General features: G+C 45.8%; 1 protein-coding gene across 1 annotated transcript in view; it reads left to right on the forward strand.

Moving 5' to 3' along the window:
* Positions 1–1,752: 1,752 nt before the first annotated feature.
* LSAMP (limbic system associated membrane protein) overlaps positions 1,753–19,096 on the forward strand; it is a 1,850,461-nt gene continuing 1,833,117 nt past the window's right edge. Inside the window, exons 1-2 of the mRNA XM_077341931.1 lie at positions 1,753–2,034; positions 3,141–4,068. Of these exons, the coding sequence (XP_077198046.1) occupies positions 4,002–4,068 (67 nt within the window). The 5' untranslated portion in view covers positions 1,753–2,034; positions 3,141–4,001. The remainder of the gene's footprint in view (positions 2,035–3,140; positions 4,069–19,096) is intronic.

The following is a 19,096-nucleotide window of genomic DNA, read 5'->3' on the forward strand; positions in this document are numbered from 1 at the left end:
GGGAAGGAAGCAGTACCTTACAACCTTCCCTGGTCTCTGGGATATGTGGGGGGCAGGAAAGTGGCAGCCCACCCCTCACAACCTTCCCTACCTGGACCAGCCTTTAGGAGATGGGGGAAGGAGACAGGGTCCCCACAGCGTTCCCTGCCTAGCTTTCCTTTGAGAGCTGGGGATGGGTGGGAAGGAGGCAGCCCAAGCAGCTTGGCCTTTGGGAGGTGGGTGGGTGGCAAACAGAAGCCCACCTGTGGCCTTCCCAACCCAGCCTAGCCTTTGGGAATTGTAGGGGAAGGGGTGAAAAGGAGGCAGCCCCCCCTGCAGCTTTCCCTACCTGACCCAGCCTTTGGGGGTAGGAATGTGGCAGCCCCCCTCCAGCCTTCCTATCCCAGTCTTTGGAAGATGTGGGGTTTGCTATGAAGGTGGGGAAAGTCATGACCTGTGTAGATGTTGTATGGGGGTGGGGGTAGGAGGCCAGTTCCCCTTCAAAACAGCTGTTTTCTCCAGGTGAACTGGTCCCTCCCCTCTCCTTCTTTCATCTTCCTGAAGGTTTCCAGGTCCCCACCTAAAGGTTGGCAACCCAGCTGGTTGCATGCGGAGGAGCAGTCAGGAGTCAAACCCAGCTCTTGAGATTAGAGTCTGCTACTCTTTAACCACCTCACCACACTGGATCTCAAGACTGAATGGTGGGCAGAACCCAGGAAGGCCTCAGTGCAGGTGTATGTACTGACACAAGTTGTATTTCTGAGTGTAAGGGGCTTTTGATTCTAGTCTTTGATAAGTATCGCTCCAACTGCTGCTTAAAGACTGCCAGTGAGGAGGAGCTCATCTCTTCCTTAGGCAGCTGATTCCACTGTTGTCTAATTGAAACATTTTTTTCTTGGTTGGTACCATTCTACATGTAGTTTAAACCCATTATTGTGGGCCCTATCCTCTTCCTGCCTTCCTCCGACAACCTTTCAAATGCTTAAAGTGAGCAATCCTGTCCCCTTTCAGCCTCCTCTTCTCCTGGTTGAATATTCCCAAGACCCTCAGCTTTCCTCACAGGGCTTGGTTCCTAGGCCCCAGATAATTCTCATTGCTCTCCTCTGCACCTTCTCAGTTTTGCCCAATCAGGCACCTAGGCTTGTCTCCTGCCACAGTGGTCAGCAGCAGCTGGCAGGCAATTATGGGATAGGGCAAATGCTTGCTGAAGTGGCAAGCCAAGTTGTTGGGGGCCTGTGGAAAAGTGAGTGTATGCCTAGGTGATGGTGCATGTGGAGGAGCAGTCAGGAATCAAACCCAGCTCTTGAGATTAGAGTCTGCTACTCTTTAACCACCCCAAATTGGGCTGTATGTTTAGTTCTTCATAATCCACAAAATCTTGGTCACACACTTGGGAAATGTGTATGTCTATGCTGGCATGTAAAGCAGATTTCAGGAGGCTTGAAGTTCCACTTATGTATGAGTGGTGGGGGCAGAAAAGGGCTTGTAATTAAAACTGAAGACCCCGTGACTCCCTATTGAGAACAGACAGCTAAAATACGATGTGTCTATCTCTCTACTTTAGCATTGTACTACTCAGTCTTGTGTATGTAAATCTGAATGTGTGTGAGAGAGAGAGTGTTTGTATGGGGTCACAGTTGGAGCCAATTAGCCTAAAGAGAGAACAGGTGCAGCCCATTAGCAGTTCAGGTAAAGAGGAGAAGGCATGAGAAAGAGGAATTGTAAAAGGCCTGCTTCTTCAAGAGGGTGAGAGGTGTGGGAGGCTGCTGGCAGGAAACCACAGCAAGGAAGGAGATAGTGTTTGTGGGACTGGGTTTTCCTCCAGCATTTAGACCTCCTGTTACATAGGGTATAAACCTATGGTTGCATTCCCATTAGAGGATTAATTTTGGAGGGGAGATGTTAAGTAGTAGCTGACTTATAGTGACCCCATGGAGATGTTCAAGGCAAGAGGCATTTAAAGATTATTTGCCATTGCCCACCACAGTATAGCAACCCTGGTATTCCTTGGTGGTCCTGTTGGATTACTACCCTGCCAAGACCATATGGGATTCGGTAAGTCTGGATTGAATTTGTTGCTTATTTAAATGGCCAGAAGTTGAAGGTGAGGTTATTTATTTATCAAATGGCAAAGTTGCATGCAGGAAGCATATAATGATATAAGCTATATAGCCAAATAGGTTATGTTTTGCAGACAGATTGCAGACAGTTTTGCAGACAGATTGGGCAATCCCCATAAATACTAATATCTATGTTTTCAATCCATTCAGTCACAGCTGGGGAGAATACAGAGAGCTCTGTCACATCTCCTTGGGAAGCATGACCCTCCTATTCACTCTGGATAGAAAAAAACTTTTGTCAGGCTGCACAACAGCCATATTTGGGACCTGGTGTATTGTCCCGTTTAAACCACAGGTCTGCACAACTGCCAAAGCCTGTTTGTTTTCTGTTAGCTATCTTCCTTATTTTATATGGCAAGTCAAATCCTGCCACCTGTTGTGTCTCAGGTTATGAATATTGTGTGGAACTGTTGCAACCATCCATTCCCTAGATCAAAATTATGTGATTGCAGGATTTGTTCAGATTTGTGTTGGGACTTTAGTCGGGATAAGCCCACATCAGCCATGTGTTTGTGGATGGGTAGCTCTCAGGTTTCAGGTACCATTCTACATTCATGAAGGAGAGCCCCTTGCATCTGGAGATGTAGGGGAGCAATATGGAAAGCCTGAAGTTATACATAAAGGCTGGCTTTTCTGATCATATGAGACAATTAGAGTTGCACTTCCTATTCCATGCTGCTAACCTGAAGGTGCTTCAATCTTCAGCATTGAAAATTAGATGTTGACTGGGCTGAAGAACATGGCTCACAAGTGCCTTGCCGTTTATATATTAACCATATGGCTCCAAATTTCATGATGGTGAAAACCTCCACCATATACAGAAGGATGAGGATAGGTGCAATTCTAGCACTTGTGGTGCACCCTGGATCATGCTAGAGAGCTGGAACCTCTGGCTGCGAGACCATTGTGGGGTTTCCTGGCTACACAGCACAGATGGAAACACAGAGGCTAGGTGAATGAGTATATTACACAGGCCTGCTGAACAAAACTGATAGTCTCTTCTTTTTGTTTCTTTTTATCTTTTTTTTTTTGCATTGCTAGAATCACTCTCCTGCACTTTTTGAAAACAACAGCCGTTACTCTGAAATAACTGATCCAGGACAAAACTGTCATAGCTGGTGGGATTGTGCTGCACTGCAAAGCAGAGAATGGGAGGAGAATTTTTCCCTGAACAGTTCAACTCTTTGAATCCCTTTCCAGCCCTTCTACCATCCACGGTTCCAATGCAAGGAACAGAGTTTGGGCACGGAAATCTTTGAATCTGTCTCATGCCACTTGTTTGCATGTGTGAACGCTGCTAAGCCATAAGAATAAGTGGAACATATCTTCTAGTAACTGTGCAATGTATTCTTATTACAGACAGGTGAAATGGGGGGGGGGGGAAGCCTTTCATAGCAGCATGAGAAGACAGCATTGGATGTCGGTGCACAATAACCCAGTGGTTGCCAAACAGTGTGGAATAGCAGGGAACCTAGAGCCTGCGAGATCCAAAGCGGATAGCCTGCATGCCTGCTTCTCCTCGTCTTGTGTAGGGAAAGGATGGCTCTAGTTTGCAACACTAGATGGCAGAGGTGGGATCTTTTCTGCTCTGAGCGCTGTCCTATAAGGCATTGCTTGTTTAAGTACAGTCGCATTTAGTTGGAGCTGCAGGAGAGAGGGAGAGAGAGAGGGAGATTTTCTCAGGCTGAGTTGAACATCCTAGCTGCCCCCTCCCGATTATCCGGAGCGGAGGTTATTCAGGAATCTGGCCATCCTAGGTCAGCATCCTTTGCACTGGATTGCCCAAGCCTGTAGAAGAGTGACGGGAGAGACGGGAGAGAGAGAAGGATCACGTTTATAAAAAGAAGATAAAAAGAGAGAGCGCAAGAGAAGAAGAGGAGGCTGATCAAGCGAGACGGAAACATGAGGACCTACTGGCTGCATAGCGTCTGGGTGCTGGGATTCTTCTTGGCTCTCTTCTCCTTTCAAGGTAAGTGGTGATTGATGTCCCTCCTCTTTGCTCCTTCTTTGCTTTGATTTGGGGACGATGGAGGGTGAGGAAGAGGATGGGCTCTGCTTCCTTCGCTTCTCCAGTCCCAGGAAAGGATCGTCTGTTGGCGGCCGTGTTAGTCAGAGGGCACTTTTTGTGCTTGGCTTGCTTTCTGCATGCACTTTTGCAAAGGAGGAGGGGGAGGAAGAGGGAGAGCTTGGTTTGCAAAAGGAGGGGTTGGGTCCGGGGGAGGTATGCACCTCTGTGCCATCTCCAACCACATCCTCAACTCACTTGGCAATCTGAGGCATGCATACCCCCTACATACACATACCGGTGCCAAGTGCCTCCAGTGCACTATTGCCTAGCAGGGCATCTTTTCTATGGCATGCTAAAGGACTTGGGAAGCCTGGCAAGGCTAAGTTATCCCACAGAGTGCCTGGGATATTCTTGGGAGGGGGGAGAGATACACTCCCTCCTGCTTTTAGGTAGAAGTGACAATGGAGTCGTTGAGATATGGAGATGCTCTGGCTCTTGATTCAGAGGCAAGAGAGGAATGGTAGGTCTCGGTTCCAGTACTTCTTCAGCTGTGGATTGGAAATAGAAGGTAGAGTCCCAGATGGTTGTGCAAAGGGCTGGTGTCATTGACTGGAGTATCAACGGTACATGGATGGGAAGTCACACGCCAACTCTTGCCCCCTCTTTCCTGGGCTTGTGGTTCTCATGCAACAGCAGTCATTCTTACACGTATGCATGGATCATGTCCCCTAAACAGGCAATCATTGATGCCCATGCTGAGACTTCTACTTCTTCTGGTATATGATTTGTTCCATGATTTGTATCCCATACATGCATCTTTTATGCGTGTTTCCCTCTTGGTTCCACATGCTTCTGTTGCTCTCATATTTCCCCATCTCTAGATGCACACACACACTTCCTTGAAAACAGTACAGTTGGTTACACAGTGATTCTGTTTCATGCATGAATTTTGCCAGCCACTCACCTTCCTATTTATTACCATGAAACATGTCGTACCCTTCTACTTTAATCAAGCTGTCACATTTTTTTAAACCTGACATCAGACCCGATGATCTTACTGCCTCGAACAACACGCACACACAGCCATGCACATTCAGCAACAGCTCTCCCTTTTGCGAGCTAACACTCTCATCATTGTTGCACATGCTATACAAGCCACGCACGATGGCTGTGGCTCTTTCCAATATACGTGCATACTCTTGCCGGCATATGGAAACAGACACATTTCCCCCACCGCTGTGAACATGCATCTCCATCCTTTCCCTAACACCTGATCTACTGTACTTTCTCATGACCTCCCCACGTATCACACGCATAGGCACTCTTCCATTTCCTCCCAGGGGAAAAAAAAAGCGTACCCTTGGCTCAGGAAACAAGCACCATCTTCCACTGTTGTCTTTTTGTGTATCCATTTTGCTGGGCAAGCAAATGTTTTTTTTTTTTGTTTTTTTTTTTAAATGCAAAGGCTCCAACACAACTCCCCTGTCGCCTGGATTTATAGCCACTTTGAACAGTAACATTCAGTGGTTTTCACTGAGCTTCCCTCACCTCTGGCGCAGACCCCACTGAGAATAACGCTCACTGGCAAACTGCAGACTCCCAGCGCTTCCTCTTTCCTTTCACGGGTGCCGATTTCCCAGCCGAAAGCTACTATACAGTGCTTTCCATTGACAAGCTGCAGAGAGCTGTGATTGGAGGATTCCAGCAAGGCAATGTGCCGGAGCACTTTTAACTATTTACAGCATCTCTGACCCTTTGGCGACTGCCTCGAGCCAGGTGGAGGGAGCGTGGGCATAGCTGTTCATTCCCCCCCCCCCTTTTGTTTACTGTGCAAATCTGGTGATTGGAGCAAGAATCCTTTTTCTGACTCCTCCACGCTTTTCAGAACTCAACGGTGGCTTTCAGCACTGAGTCACAGCTTCTGGACTGTGCATGTTTGTGATGGAGGGAGAAATGGCAGGGAGATGGTGCTGTTGCCGTGCGGGTTTCGGTGGACGTCAGCCCAAACTGGAATCCCATTTTCTATTCTGTTTCTTCCTCCAACTCCTCATAGCTAAACTACTTCCTTTAGTTCTGTGAATATGCAAATGAGGGGGTTCTGGATGGCTATCAGAAAGGAAGTCGCTAAACATGAATGAAGGAGGCTCCTGTAACTCTTGGCTGCGTAGGGCTCTCATTCTAGGATTTAGTGGCAATTCTTCAGTAAGGAATCTCTGACAATATGGCTGTTTGTTTTCCTTTTGCCTTTCTGTACCCCTTGCCAGGGACTGCTAGGCAGTGGGGCATGCCATCTTAGTGCCGTCCCAGCCCTGTAGAAGCTAGCTTCCCTTGGTTTGCTGGCATTGAAGATGCATGTTTTGGTGGGGCTTAACCATCCCCTCCTGTTGCTTCTGATTTTCATCTCAGTCACTTGTGGGAGAAAAAGAAAGACTGAGCACAGCCAAGCTTTGACTGCATAGAAAGCAGTCAGGGGAGAGAGAGAATCAAAGCAGAGAGGCCAGAATGCTAATTCAGTAGTATGGGGTTAAGGTTCTCGGTTGTTTGGCAAGGAGAATAGGTGATTGGCATGTCTCTGCCTTCTTGATGGGGTCGATGGCTCAGCTTTGCACCTTCTCAGGACTGAAAAAAACTAGCACCTTGGACAGGGCCTAATGCCCTTAGTTTCTGGTGCTTCCTGCAGGTGGTTCTTGCTACATCTGAACTTCCTTTTATTTGTGGCATATCACTTTGGCTTCATGTTGCCAACACAGCCCAAATAAATTAACCAATCCAAGTTAAAAACAACAACAACCCTCCACTGTAAATAATACTTTCAGCTTAGCTTTGCAGTGAAAACCATGGCTAGAAGTTCTGGTGGTTGACTGTGCTGTGCCCTGAATGGTATTTTTCTAAAGATCTGCATGCAGCCCCCATTTCAGTTCTTCTTGTTTTAAATATACATCAGTTAAGTATGAGGGTGAGGGTTTCCGTATTGTACCTGGGAAATGTAAGATGTCTTTGTAGCAATTGTGCCATGAGTCTTGAGTGGCTTATATATAAAATCTGGATTACACGGTATAACTGCATCTCATGTTTTCAGGTGTTTCATTTGCGGATTCAGAAGTAATGATGCCCATTGCAATTGGGATGGCAAACGGTATGTTTTGCTTTCGAGCAGGGGTAGTCAAATTGCGGCCTTACAGATGTTCCCTGGCAGGAGCTCATCGGAATTGTAGTCCATGGATATCTGGAGGGCTGCAGTTTGACTACCCCTGCTTTAGAGAATGTACATATTGTGATGGCAATTTGTGCAGCAAGATCATACATACAATGTGTGTGCTATCTAGTGTAGTAGAAGCTGTGATTGAATGGCACATTCAGTTTGGGGGGGGGGGGTTCTGTGTGCTTACAGATTGCTTGGATAGAAGCTGAGAAGTAAGTGCTGCTCTCCATTGGATCTTGGGTTATCCTTTGTGTAGCTTTCAGGTGCTGTCCTGGCTAATGAGATCAGGGATCACACCTCAAGCTGAGAAGACTGATGAGAGAACGTCTCACTTTATTGCATTTGGTTCACTTAAGTGATGGAGATGTTCAAAGGCCTAGGTCAAGCCGAGTTTACTTACAATCTCAGGAGAATGTAATAGACAGAATGAAATGGGAGACCTTGGAGCAGAATCTCGCTGCTGCTTTTGGACTGGTCGTCGCATTCCAAAACCAGAGCTTCAGACTGAATTCCCGCAGATCATAGAACTCTGTTTGAAGACCTTTTAATATATATGATCCTTGCACATTTCATCAGAGTACACCATGTTGTCCTGGGATAATTATTACCTAGGTAAATTTTAAGACATGTTACTAAAATCAGCACATGGAAATGGCCATGCACACAATCTACCAGGAAACTGTTAATTTCAGTGGGGCTGAGCAGGATAATCTTCTAGTGGACTGTGCCCCACAGTACTCGCATGTGCCAGAGATGAGGTGGAGAAGGTCCATCCCATTCATTCTGCCTTGAAAAAAATATATTGCCAATAATTATTCTGCACCAAAAATGTAGTAGGTTCTTAAATCTGTTGACAAGAAGGGTTCCACAACTTGTAGGAATTATGATAAAAGAAGTAACAATGCTTTATGTACTTGTTCTGTGTGATTGATATTGAACATAGATGTGAATATATTGTTATATAGTCTTCATGAAATAGACAATACTTGGGTGCTGAAAGAAGTCTGGAATTAACACAGGATAGAAAGGGGAAAGTCAGGTGGTATTTAGTAAAGCAAATCGAGATGGTTCAAGCAAGTCTTGGCCACATGTTGCATTAGAAGGGAAGAATTCAGCAGATCAGCAACCATCCAATGAGAACAGGCAAGCTTAATTTCAGAGGGGGGCTGCTAGAAAAGGGCAGGGTATATTTTGACAACTGGGCTGGGGAAAACCATTCAAGGCACCATGAAAAGCCTCATATAAGGCTAGAATGTGACAGTCAGATGATCAGCAATAAGGGGCTTTGGAAACAAATGACCATGGTTCCCTTTGCTCCAATTATTACTCTGTGTATCAGCATATAGCACTCACTTTAATGGTAGAGCCGTGAAGGTCATGAAAAGAAACAGCTGCTGTTGTACTGAAGCATAAATCATCCTTTCTGTTTTAAGAAGAAAAAAGCTCTGGATCTTCTTTACGTGTGGTAGACATTTTTAAAGTCAGTGTTGGTACACTGTTGGCTCAATATCTATGGCAGAAGTGTGTGTGTTTTGTTTTAATTTGGTGACTACATTCAGGAGACCTGCTTTTCACATGCCATTGCAGCCACAGGATTTCTCACTGGTTGTGTGAAGTGATGTGGAAAATTATTCTGCACTGACTCACACACAGGGTACCTGCATTCACACATCTCCAACCACCCATCTTAAATATGAAATATGCTGATCAGAATTCATAGCTGCCATGGCTGAGCATAGAGGGCAGTTTCCCCATAGGCTGACTCAAAAGGGCAGCGTAAATCTGGAATTGTGAAGGAAAATACCTGAAGGAAGTAGTACTTATAATTCTCTCAGACTGTCCCACTCCTATAGGTGAACCCATGAAGCTCAGACCATTGTTCTCTCAAGGTCAGTATTACCTACTTTGCTGGCAGCACCTCTCTAGGGCCTCAGGTAAAACTTCATATCACCTCCTACCTGATGCTTTTTAGAGCCTGCTTGTGTTGTGGCTAAGAGTGGCAGCCTCTAATCTGGAGATCCAGGTTTGATCCCCATTCTTTCGCATGCAGCCAGCTGTGTGGCCTTGGGACAGTCGTGGTTCTCACAGAGCTCTCTCAGCTTCACCTGCCACACAGGATGTCTGCTATGGGGAGAAGAAGGGTAGGCAGTAGTAAGCCACTTGTAACTCCTTTAGGTAGTAAAAAGTGGGGTACAAAAAACCAGCTCTTTCTTTTAAATGAAGTTACCAAGGATTGAATTTTGGAACTTCATATAAAGCATAAAGCATTTGCTGTATCATTGAGCCATGATCCTACCCCCACCCCCTTCTTTCTAGTGTCTGATCTGCCCTTTGGAATGAGAGCACTGCTATGCATTGCAGTGAGGCTGGAGACAACGGGACAATGTGATGCTAGCTGCAACTAAAAGATAGATATAACATGCCTGTGTGTGCATGTATCTAGGAATGTTTTTGAGCCATTGGCTCTTCTCACAGCAATCCTAATTGGTGGAGAGCCCTGGTCAAGAGAGGTCTCTTATGACATTCATAATGAATTGTTGCAGAAAACGTTTGGGGAAAGGTTCACAAGACAAGTACTGTGGGGCATGAATTTCAAAGGATGAATAGAATCTTGAAGCAGTATTGAGTTGAACGAAAGTCCCTTAACAAAGAATATTTTCAGATCCATGCTGGAGAAAGTGTTGATTGCATCTCCATCCCATCATCCCTGATGGTTTAAGAAAAAGGGAATTCAGAAAGAGTTCTTCCTTTATTCATAGGGTTCCTTTTTCATAGTTTTAGAAGGTGATTAGAGAGATCATGCTTGAGTCTCCTATTTGCCTGCTTCAGAGTTAGTGGCCCAGCCCAAAGACGGCATGCATGATGGCATGCAAGGATTTCCACATGCTTGCTTGTGGAACTGAGCTGAGGAGACTAAGGGAGAATATATGAAGCTGATAAAATGGGTGTTTGAGATTTGTGAGCTAGGGGAGCACAAGTATGTTAGTTGTCATTTATTTTTGTTGTTGTTTTGCACATTGTTATGAACCTTTTCACTTTGTCCCTTTTTCACTGCTGGAGTTCCAGTGTGGGGAGGTGGTCAGACCAGGCTTGAATCCCTACTTGGACTGTGGAAGCTCTCTTACACAATTGGTCAAAAATAGGTGTCAATTTTAATTGTAACATTTCTATTGAATTGTGTTGCTATGGGCAGGCAGGAAAGACAAGGGCAGTTCCAGCTTAAGTATGGAAGATCCATGGTTGAGAATGGAATTTTGTCTCCAAACAATATGTCCACACAATGGAATATCTCCCCTATGAGCAGGGATTTTGTGTTCCTCTTTCAGGTTCCTCTTTAGCACTAGACTAGTTGGGCTTAGCCATGCCATGATTTTATCGTCTATGATCCTAGATCTATAACAGCACTGGCCTACCTTTCAAAGTTATTGTAAGGGCTACAATACAAGGAAAGCAGTTCTGTAAATACAATAACTAGAGTAATGTACTACTGTCTATCACTGAAACTGCACCAAGGTTGCTAAGCATTTGGCGAATTCATGGAAATCTGTTGCTGGGCATTAACATACACAACAGATGTAGGAGGAATTCATTGGATCACCTGTAGCTGGCACAACTGGGCAGGACCTTCCAGTGACCAAATAATCAGGTTAGCAGACCAACAGCCTGATGTACAATGGCAAATTGCCTGTTCTAAAGACTCTCCCTTTCCCCTTAAAAAAATGTGCCGTGATTTGATGTGCTGTTCACACTCGGCCAGGGTGGAATCGCTTTGACAGCTGAAGTGCTCTCCTGTTATCATTTCATCCAAGACAGAAGGGGGAAAAAAATAACCGCTGCAGCACAGACTGTCTTGTCCAGCTCTGATAATGAGGAGAATATAGTAAGGACAAGAGAAAAGCACTTGGGATGAGCAATGTAGACACAGTCCAGTGCTTTTTATGGAAGTGATGGGAAATGATATAATGTCAGCATAAAGAAAATGGGGTAGAGAAGCCCCCCCCCTCATTTTGTGGAACAAAGAAAAGTGGAGAACATAGCCACTAACCATGAGATAAGCGGTGCCATTCTAAGCAGAGTTGTGCCCTTCTAGGTCCATTAAAGCCAATGAGCTTAGACAGGTATAACTGTGCTAAGGATAACACACAAGATTATTTAGGAAAGGGACATAGCTGCACACTCATTTAACAAATTACTATAGAATGACTGGCAGTTCAGCGTGTAGACTGGCCTTCTCAAAGAGCCCTAGGTTGGAAGCAATGTAAGAGGACTCAACAACTTCACTGTTTAATGTGTGACTTATCATGTAAACAGTTAAATTATTCCCTGACTAGATTTAGAGCCCATTTTATTTCTAAATAAAATGGGTGCTAGATGGCAGTGGCCTCCCCCACCGCGGACTGGCGCAGGCTTCCCCCTACGGCTGGATGGCATGGTGTGGGTGAGGAGGCTGGGGGCGGCATCCGTGGGGCGGCAGAAAGGCAGTGTGGGAGGTCTTACTGCGGCTGTTGGCGGATCCCGGGTAATCGGCGCAACGTTCGGCAGCGGCGGTGGCTCCTGAGGGTTGGCAAGGCGCAGGCCCGGCGTTTAGCGGGCGTTGGTGAGGCGTGCCTGTGGGGGGGGGGTCGAAGGCGGCAGGAAGCATGGAGGCGGCGTGGGTGTCGGCGCGGCGCTTCGGGAGGTAGCGGCGCCATTTGCAATCGCCGTCTTCTCACTGGGCGGGGGCGGCAAAATGGCGGCACTCCCGAAGATTTTTAAAGGGGAGTCCCTGCCAGCGGCGCGCAGGCCGGCTGGCGGGGGCTCCCTGGCCGGCGGTCTGTCGCGGCGCGCCGCTGGCAGGGACTCCCTCGGACGGCGGCTTGATGGGCGGCGGCTTGAAGGCTTGACGGGCGGCTTGACCTGCGGCGGTTTGATCTGCGGCTTGATGGGCAGGGAGCCCCCGCCAACCGGCCTGCGCATCGCTGGCAGGGACTCCCTCGGGTGGCGGCCTGACGGTTGGCGGCTTGAAGGCTTGATGTGTGGCTTGACGGGCAGGGAGCCCCCGGCAGCCGCGCTCTGCGCGGCTGCCGGGGGCTCCCTCGTGGGGCGGCCTGATGCGGTGAGAGGCGCTTCGCGCCTCTCGCTGCGTCAGGCCGCCGGGCAGGGAGCCCCCGGCAGCCGCGCTTTGCGCGGCTGCCAGGGGCTCCCACGGGCGGCGGCCTGACGCGGCAAGAGGCGCTTCGCGCCTCTCACTGCATCATGCCGGGAGCAACTGCGAGCCGCGCTGCGCGCGGCTCGCAATTGCTGCGCCTGGGAATTGGAGGGACCAATCGGCAGGCGCTTTGCGCCTGCCGATTGGTCCCTCCAATTGTCTGTCATGAGGAGGGGTCCAATCCGGACCCTTCCTCATCCCGGACACAGCCCGCCCCAGGAGGGCTTACTGTTTTATTTAGTCCGTGGCGCCCGTGGCGCCACGGGCGGTGTACAGATGTTAAATCAGTCATCAAGTGATGTATGCATGTGTGAAATAGTCCTAGAAATTCCACATATAGAGTGAATACTTTTTCAAGAAAATAAGTTAATAGCTGATCACATCAGCACAATACTGTGTCACCAAACATATATGTGAGGTTCCCATTTTCCAGTTTGGGAAGGGGAGCCTCTCCTCCCAGCTCTCATTTCCAACTAGTTCTACAGGAAAAACAGAACTGATGTTGGTCTGCTCTAGGAATCACTGACGACACTATGATTTTACCACAGAGTTTCTGTTGGGTCCTAAAGAGGCTTGATGTCTCTTCCAAGTGTGGTGCATTTTTAAAATCTTAGAAGTGCTGTGTAAACAGATAAAGGCCTATGAAGGCTTAATTCATCACAGAGCCAGAGAGACTTGAGTGCCAGGTTGTTCCAAGAGATCAGATTGGATAGCATCAGTTGAGCGAAGAAAGACTTCTGAACTGGATGCTGAGAAGAACCGAAACTGATTTCAGCCTTTGCTAAGAAGAGTTGAGTACTGAGAGTTTTGGATTCCAGCCTCAGCTGAGAGCAGTTCAACACAGACAGGAGAACTGGGGAAAAGTTGGCAAAGACAAATGGGTGGTTGGACAGAGACCCCCCATTTGGACCAAGGAAAAGGATAGATCTAGAGCAGGGGTGGCCAAACTGGCTCTCCAAATGTCCAAGGAACTACAATTCCCAGCCTCTGCCACCATGAGCCTCTGCCAGCATGGGCAATTGGCAAGAGCTCATGGGAATTGTAGTCGATGGACATCTGGAGAGCCACAGTTTGGCCACCCCTGTTCTAGAGAGAGAAGAAAATTATCTAAATAGTCAAACAGAGTTGGCTCAGAGTACAGAGATCCCTGGTCTGGTGTGGTTAGAACCGCTTTTGGAGACCTTAGGAGTCAGTTGAAAACTTAAGATGAACAGAGGTGTTTCCAGAGAGGGCTTTGGAAACCAGAAAGAGTGTGTGAGCTTTCTGGAAAACAAAAGAGAGTATTCAAAGAAAGTGAACTGAAGTGTTTTGGGAAAACACTGGGACAAAACATAAAGATTAAAGTCACTGTGGAAAGCTTAAGAAACTCTCATTAACGTAAAAGATAACAACTGAAGTCTGTGCATGTATTGACTTGTCTCAGAAATGTTCAACCTCGGAGTTTGCCTGACCTTTCCCCTCTATGTTAAATAAAATATTTTTGTTATTTTTGAATTTTAAAACCTCCTTAATTCCCACTTTTTTAACTTAAAGTGGGTACCTGGGCTGATCCAGTAGCCAAAATATTGTACTGTGACAGGGTGGGACAGTCAGAGTTTGTCAGCAAAGAAGAAAACATATTACTAGAGCAGTTAGTAAAGGCAAAGAGAAATGTAGGGAAAATCTTGCTTCTGGGTCAAGGAAGTGTGTGGGTCTCTGATACTAGTTTCCCCAGAAGTGTCGTCAAACAGTTGCATGATGTACCTCTCATGTCCCTGACCCCTTGGTCCCTCCATATTGTTGTGCTAGTGTTCTCCAAACTGTCTACCAGGATTATAAAACTATCCACAAGGATCTCAGTGGGCATTCATCTCTAAAAACCTACAGATGTCCAATTACTTTGTCCATTTTTAATCTGCATTTAAAAAACAAAACAAAAAAAAACCTTGTTTTTAGATTTTTCTGTAAATCTGGTGTCACTCTCAGGTTTGTAAATATATCACCCCTGTATGTCCCAAGGAAGATAATTTCAGAGAGTAGCAGTTGTGATCTGCCATAGAAGATATGGCAGAACAAGATATACTGATGCTCAAGGAAAAAATGGGGAGAAACCATGGATACCTGAAACAGTTTTATGAATATAATTTTAAAATGTTTGTCTTTTGTGCTGGTCTTGCTTCCTGGCTTGTTTTAAATGCATATTTGGTCTTATTGTATTGTTTAGTTGTCAGCTTCATCAAGCAAAAATAACATACACATTTTCTAAATAAATGCAACCGTTCTGGAGGAGGTGTTTGGGGAAAATTGAAAATACATACAATACTTTCTTATGAAACCTCAACTGATCTTACTGCTTTAACAATATAAAATGCATCAATTGTATTGGATGTGATTTTGAAATTTGGGTGTTATATTGGATACCTCCCACTCAGTGGAAGCCCAGGTCACAGGAGTAGCCTGCATGGTGTTTTTCTTCTGTGCCAAGCAAGGCTACAAGCACCTTACCTGTCCTCAGATGGCTTGGCAACAGTCATCCATGCAATGGTCACTTCCAGACTGGACTTCTGTAACTTGCTCTATGCATGCGTGCCCTTGTCCCTGACCTCGAAACTGCAGCTGGTGCAGTATGCGGCTGCTAGGGTCCTCACAGGAGGACACACATCCAGCCAGTGCTGAGGCAGCTGCATTGGTTACCAGTCACCGCCTGGATCAGGTTCAAGGTTTTGCTGTTAACCTTTAAGGCCATCCACATACTGGACCCTATCTATCTGTGGGACCACCTGTCTCCTTATGCCCCCTCTAGGGCAATCTACTCTGTAGGTGCTAATTTGTTGGCAGTTCCTGGCCTGAGGGGGGTACACCTGGTCTTGAAAAGGGTCCAGGCCCCAACTTGGTGGAATGACCTCCCAGGAGAACTGAGAGTCCTGACTGAGCTGTCCTGGTTCTGCAGGGCCTGTAAAAGGAAGCTCTTCTGCCAGGGCATTGGGCTACCCCCTTGTGTTCTCTCTGAGGTTTTTGCTACGAAGCCTGTAGGGTGGACGAGGGTTTATTGACACTGCCAAGTGTGGGATTTTATTGGGTTTGAGTGTTTTAATGGAATTATGAGAGAGATTACTGTGTTTTATTGTTCTAAGGGGATTTTTTTGAGGACTAATTGTTACCCACTAGGAACCACTGCTTGGGAGTGGTGGGATAGAAATACAATTATAAATAATTGAACTATTTGATGCACACGCATATATATGTGCATAAATTTAAATGAGTACATGTATAAGAGAGTTATGCCTTATGTTATCTTAACACATATATCTAAAAAAAAAGCCACATTGTGCAGTAAACAACTTGTAGTTGGATATAATGTCACATCCACGGTCAAATGAGTCACATTAAACAAGTGTAGATTCTAGCAGGTAGCCATGTTGGTCTGAAACTGCAGAACACCAGCAGCACCTTTAAGACCCGCAAAGTCTTATTCAAGGAATGAGCACACCCCCTCTTAAAGGTGCACTCAAAAGTTGTTCATTAAAAAAATGTATCCTCAAAAGTACTGTAAATGGCTACATCATACACAAGGATTATATGTAGTATTGTAGGTGGTGGAGAGGGAGGCACGCCAGTGCCCACAAACCAGCAGGCACTCCTCCCCCCCCCCCCACGGTGCAGTGCTCTCTGCACCTGGAGTGATCTGGCACCTCCTGGTGCAGCGAGCACCATGCTGCAAGGGGGATGCGTGGGCGCCTATGCGCTGGCAGCCACAAATGCGCAGGCATGGCAGGTCCATGCCTGTGTGCTTGCAAATGCTCACCGGCATGCCGGTGCCTACACCCCCCCCCCCGCAGCATGGTAGTTGCTCATGGTGTAGTGAGCATGCACTGCAGGGGGAGGGAGGCACGCCTGCTGGCGCACTGGCGTTTCTCTGCCCCCCACCACGGCCTGGAACCGAGGCTTCCACGGCCCAGTACTGCGCCGTGACCCAATGGTTGGGGAACACCACTGTAGATGATATTTTAAGTGAGTAAAACACTGTCTTTAAAAGCATTTCACTCCTACCAGAATGGGGGAAAAACATTTCAGTGATCCCCAAAACTTCTAATTTTCACATATGAGAAAATGGGGGGAGGAGTCTAATGAGGGGACTTAAGACACTTTTTCATTTTGAAAGTATGTTTCAGTCATGTTTTGGTTTCAGCTGTGAGAACTGTTTTGGATATCAAGAGGCATGTGTTCATGTGAGCCTCCCTCACTCTTACCAAGGAGACTGATATCTTGGTATGTTTGTTGCAAATGTCCAAAATAGCAATGGAGCTAGTCAGATGGGTAAATATTCCTTTTTGCCTCTAAACCAAGCAAGAAGGATTTCCATGGTCATCTGGACAGACCTTTAACCACAAGTCATGCTTAGCAACACATGCAGCATTGGGGATCAGTAGGGTCTGTCCCTAAGCAGATTATAAGTAAAGAAGGCCATGAACTGATTTGCAAAAATGTGCTTCGTACCCACCTCTATGTGGTTGTTAAAATCAAGGGTAATGATTTCAGAAAAATGAGAAAACTGCTGTGTGAGCTAGGAACTGTGATAGCTGTTAGGATAAGGTGCTTGGAAGGACAGTCCACCATGCCTTGCATGTAAGGATTCTAATAAATAAGGTTGAAATAAAAATCAGGGTTATTCTTTGGATGTCCTGTCTCAGTCGCAGTAAGCTAAACATTCTGAGTAGCAAACAAAACTTTCTTGCTCCAGATTTTTCTTTTCATCATTTACCGGGAAGAATTTAACACTCTGGATTCTTTTCAATGTTAGAAAGGATTTCCCTTATTAACAATAATTTAGTCATAAAAAAGGGGGGATAGAATGTGTTATTCTAAAGGTGTGAGTGTGTAAAAGAACTGTGAAAGATGAATATGAAAGTTGCAGCACTGATTTGAGAAGTTGAGATTGCACTGGAAATAAATGTAGCACTTCCATTTGAGAAATCATAACCAGGTCTGTTGCTCAAAGGGTATGAGTATGTGGTGTTATTCCTTTGGCTATCTGCCTGGTCCTTAGCATTCCTACAGCATGTTAATATGGTAAATACAACACCCCAAATATTGACATCCACCACAGTGACTATGTTGCCCTCTCTCAATCCACTGCCTAAGTGTCATTCTTCAAAACATTCATGATATTAACGCAATCTGCCAGATGTCATTCCTAGTGCAAAGGTTAAGCTAGTGAGGTGTTGTTACAAATTGTATTTATGTATGGCATTGCTATTTATTTCCAAAGGTGGGAGGGAATACAGTAATTAGATGCACAAATATGGATACAAACCAGGGGAATGTGGGAAAACAAAGGCCAAATGGACATCAGAATCTACATCTTAAGTGCTGATCAGTCATATGTTACCTTCAATAGGATAATTTCCTAATTTGCTTGAGGATCAGGGTTTTGGTGAGATCTTTAAATGTCTCCCTAGCAGAACCATCTGAAACTCTTCTGCAGCCTCAGAAGAGTTTTCTGGAGAGATATTTAAAAACCCTGACAAGCACCTGATCCAGAAGATCAACCATTTGGCAGGGTCTTTCTCATACAGCTGAATCAGTCGAATCAAGCTTGAATCAATTTGGGCTTCTCTGATTCAGTAGATTCCAACAGTATCAGACTGGTCTGCTGGAAAGACATCTTTAAATGTGTCCCTAGCAGACCCCTCTAAAACTGGGGTCTGCTGGAAAGAAAGGCTGCAGACTCTCTGCAGCCTCAGAGGGGTCTGATGGGAAGAAAGACTCCTCTGAAACTGCAGATAACTTTTTCTCCACAATCAAAGAAGGGTCCACTGGGAAGAAAGACCCTTTCTGAGGCTTAGCTGTTTGGCTTTCACTGTTTTGTGGGGTCTTTCATGGTTTCCCCAGAAGATCGCTGTGAAGCTGTGGAGAGCCTGTTCTCTTCAGGATTAGCTGTTTGGTGTGGTCTTTCTTCCCAGGAGGCCCATCTATGGCTGTGGAGAGTGGGCTACTGGGGAGATATTTAAAGACCCTGCCAAACATTTAAAGACCTTACCAAACAGCTAATCCTCAAGTGGGATCTTTCTTCCTAGGAGACCTTTCTGTGGCTGCAGAAAGCAGGCTGTTCGCAGCTTCCAAGGGGTTTGCTGTGGAGAAATTTAAAGATCCCACCAAACAGCTGATCTTTAAATGTCTCTCCAGCAGACCTAGTCTGATGCTGTGGATAGCCAGTTCTCTGCATCATCAACTGTTTGATGGGCTACAATGGAGTTCTGGTGATAAACCTGAATCACAGAACCAAATCACAGTTCCAAGACGGTGATTTGGTTATACCCAAATGAATTTGGCATAAATCAAAGTTGTACCAAATTTTACTATTTATTTTTTTAATTACATTTTTATACTTCCCACGGTGAACAACATATAACTGTACACACAATATAGTAAATAAAAATTATTCACATAAAATTAACATCTGGACTTTAAAACAATATTAAAACAGTTAAAATCATCAACATTAAACAAATGTCTGGTCATGATTGATGAAATTTCCCCAGATGTTCTCATTGGACAGTTCACAGTTGGGTTCTGATGGGAGGCCCAGTAGATATTATTATTTCACTGGCCCTAACCAA

Source organism: Paroedura picta, chromosome 6, assembly GCF_049243985.1.
Source record: "Paroedura picta isolate Pp20150507F chromosome 6, Ppicta_v3.0, whole genome shotgun sequence".
NCBI lineage: Eukaryota > Metazoa > Chordata > Lepidosauria > Squamata > Gekkonidae > Paroedura > Paroedura picta.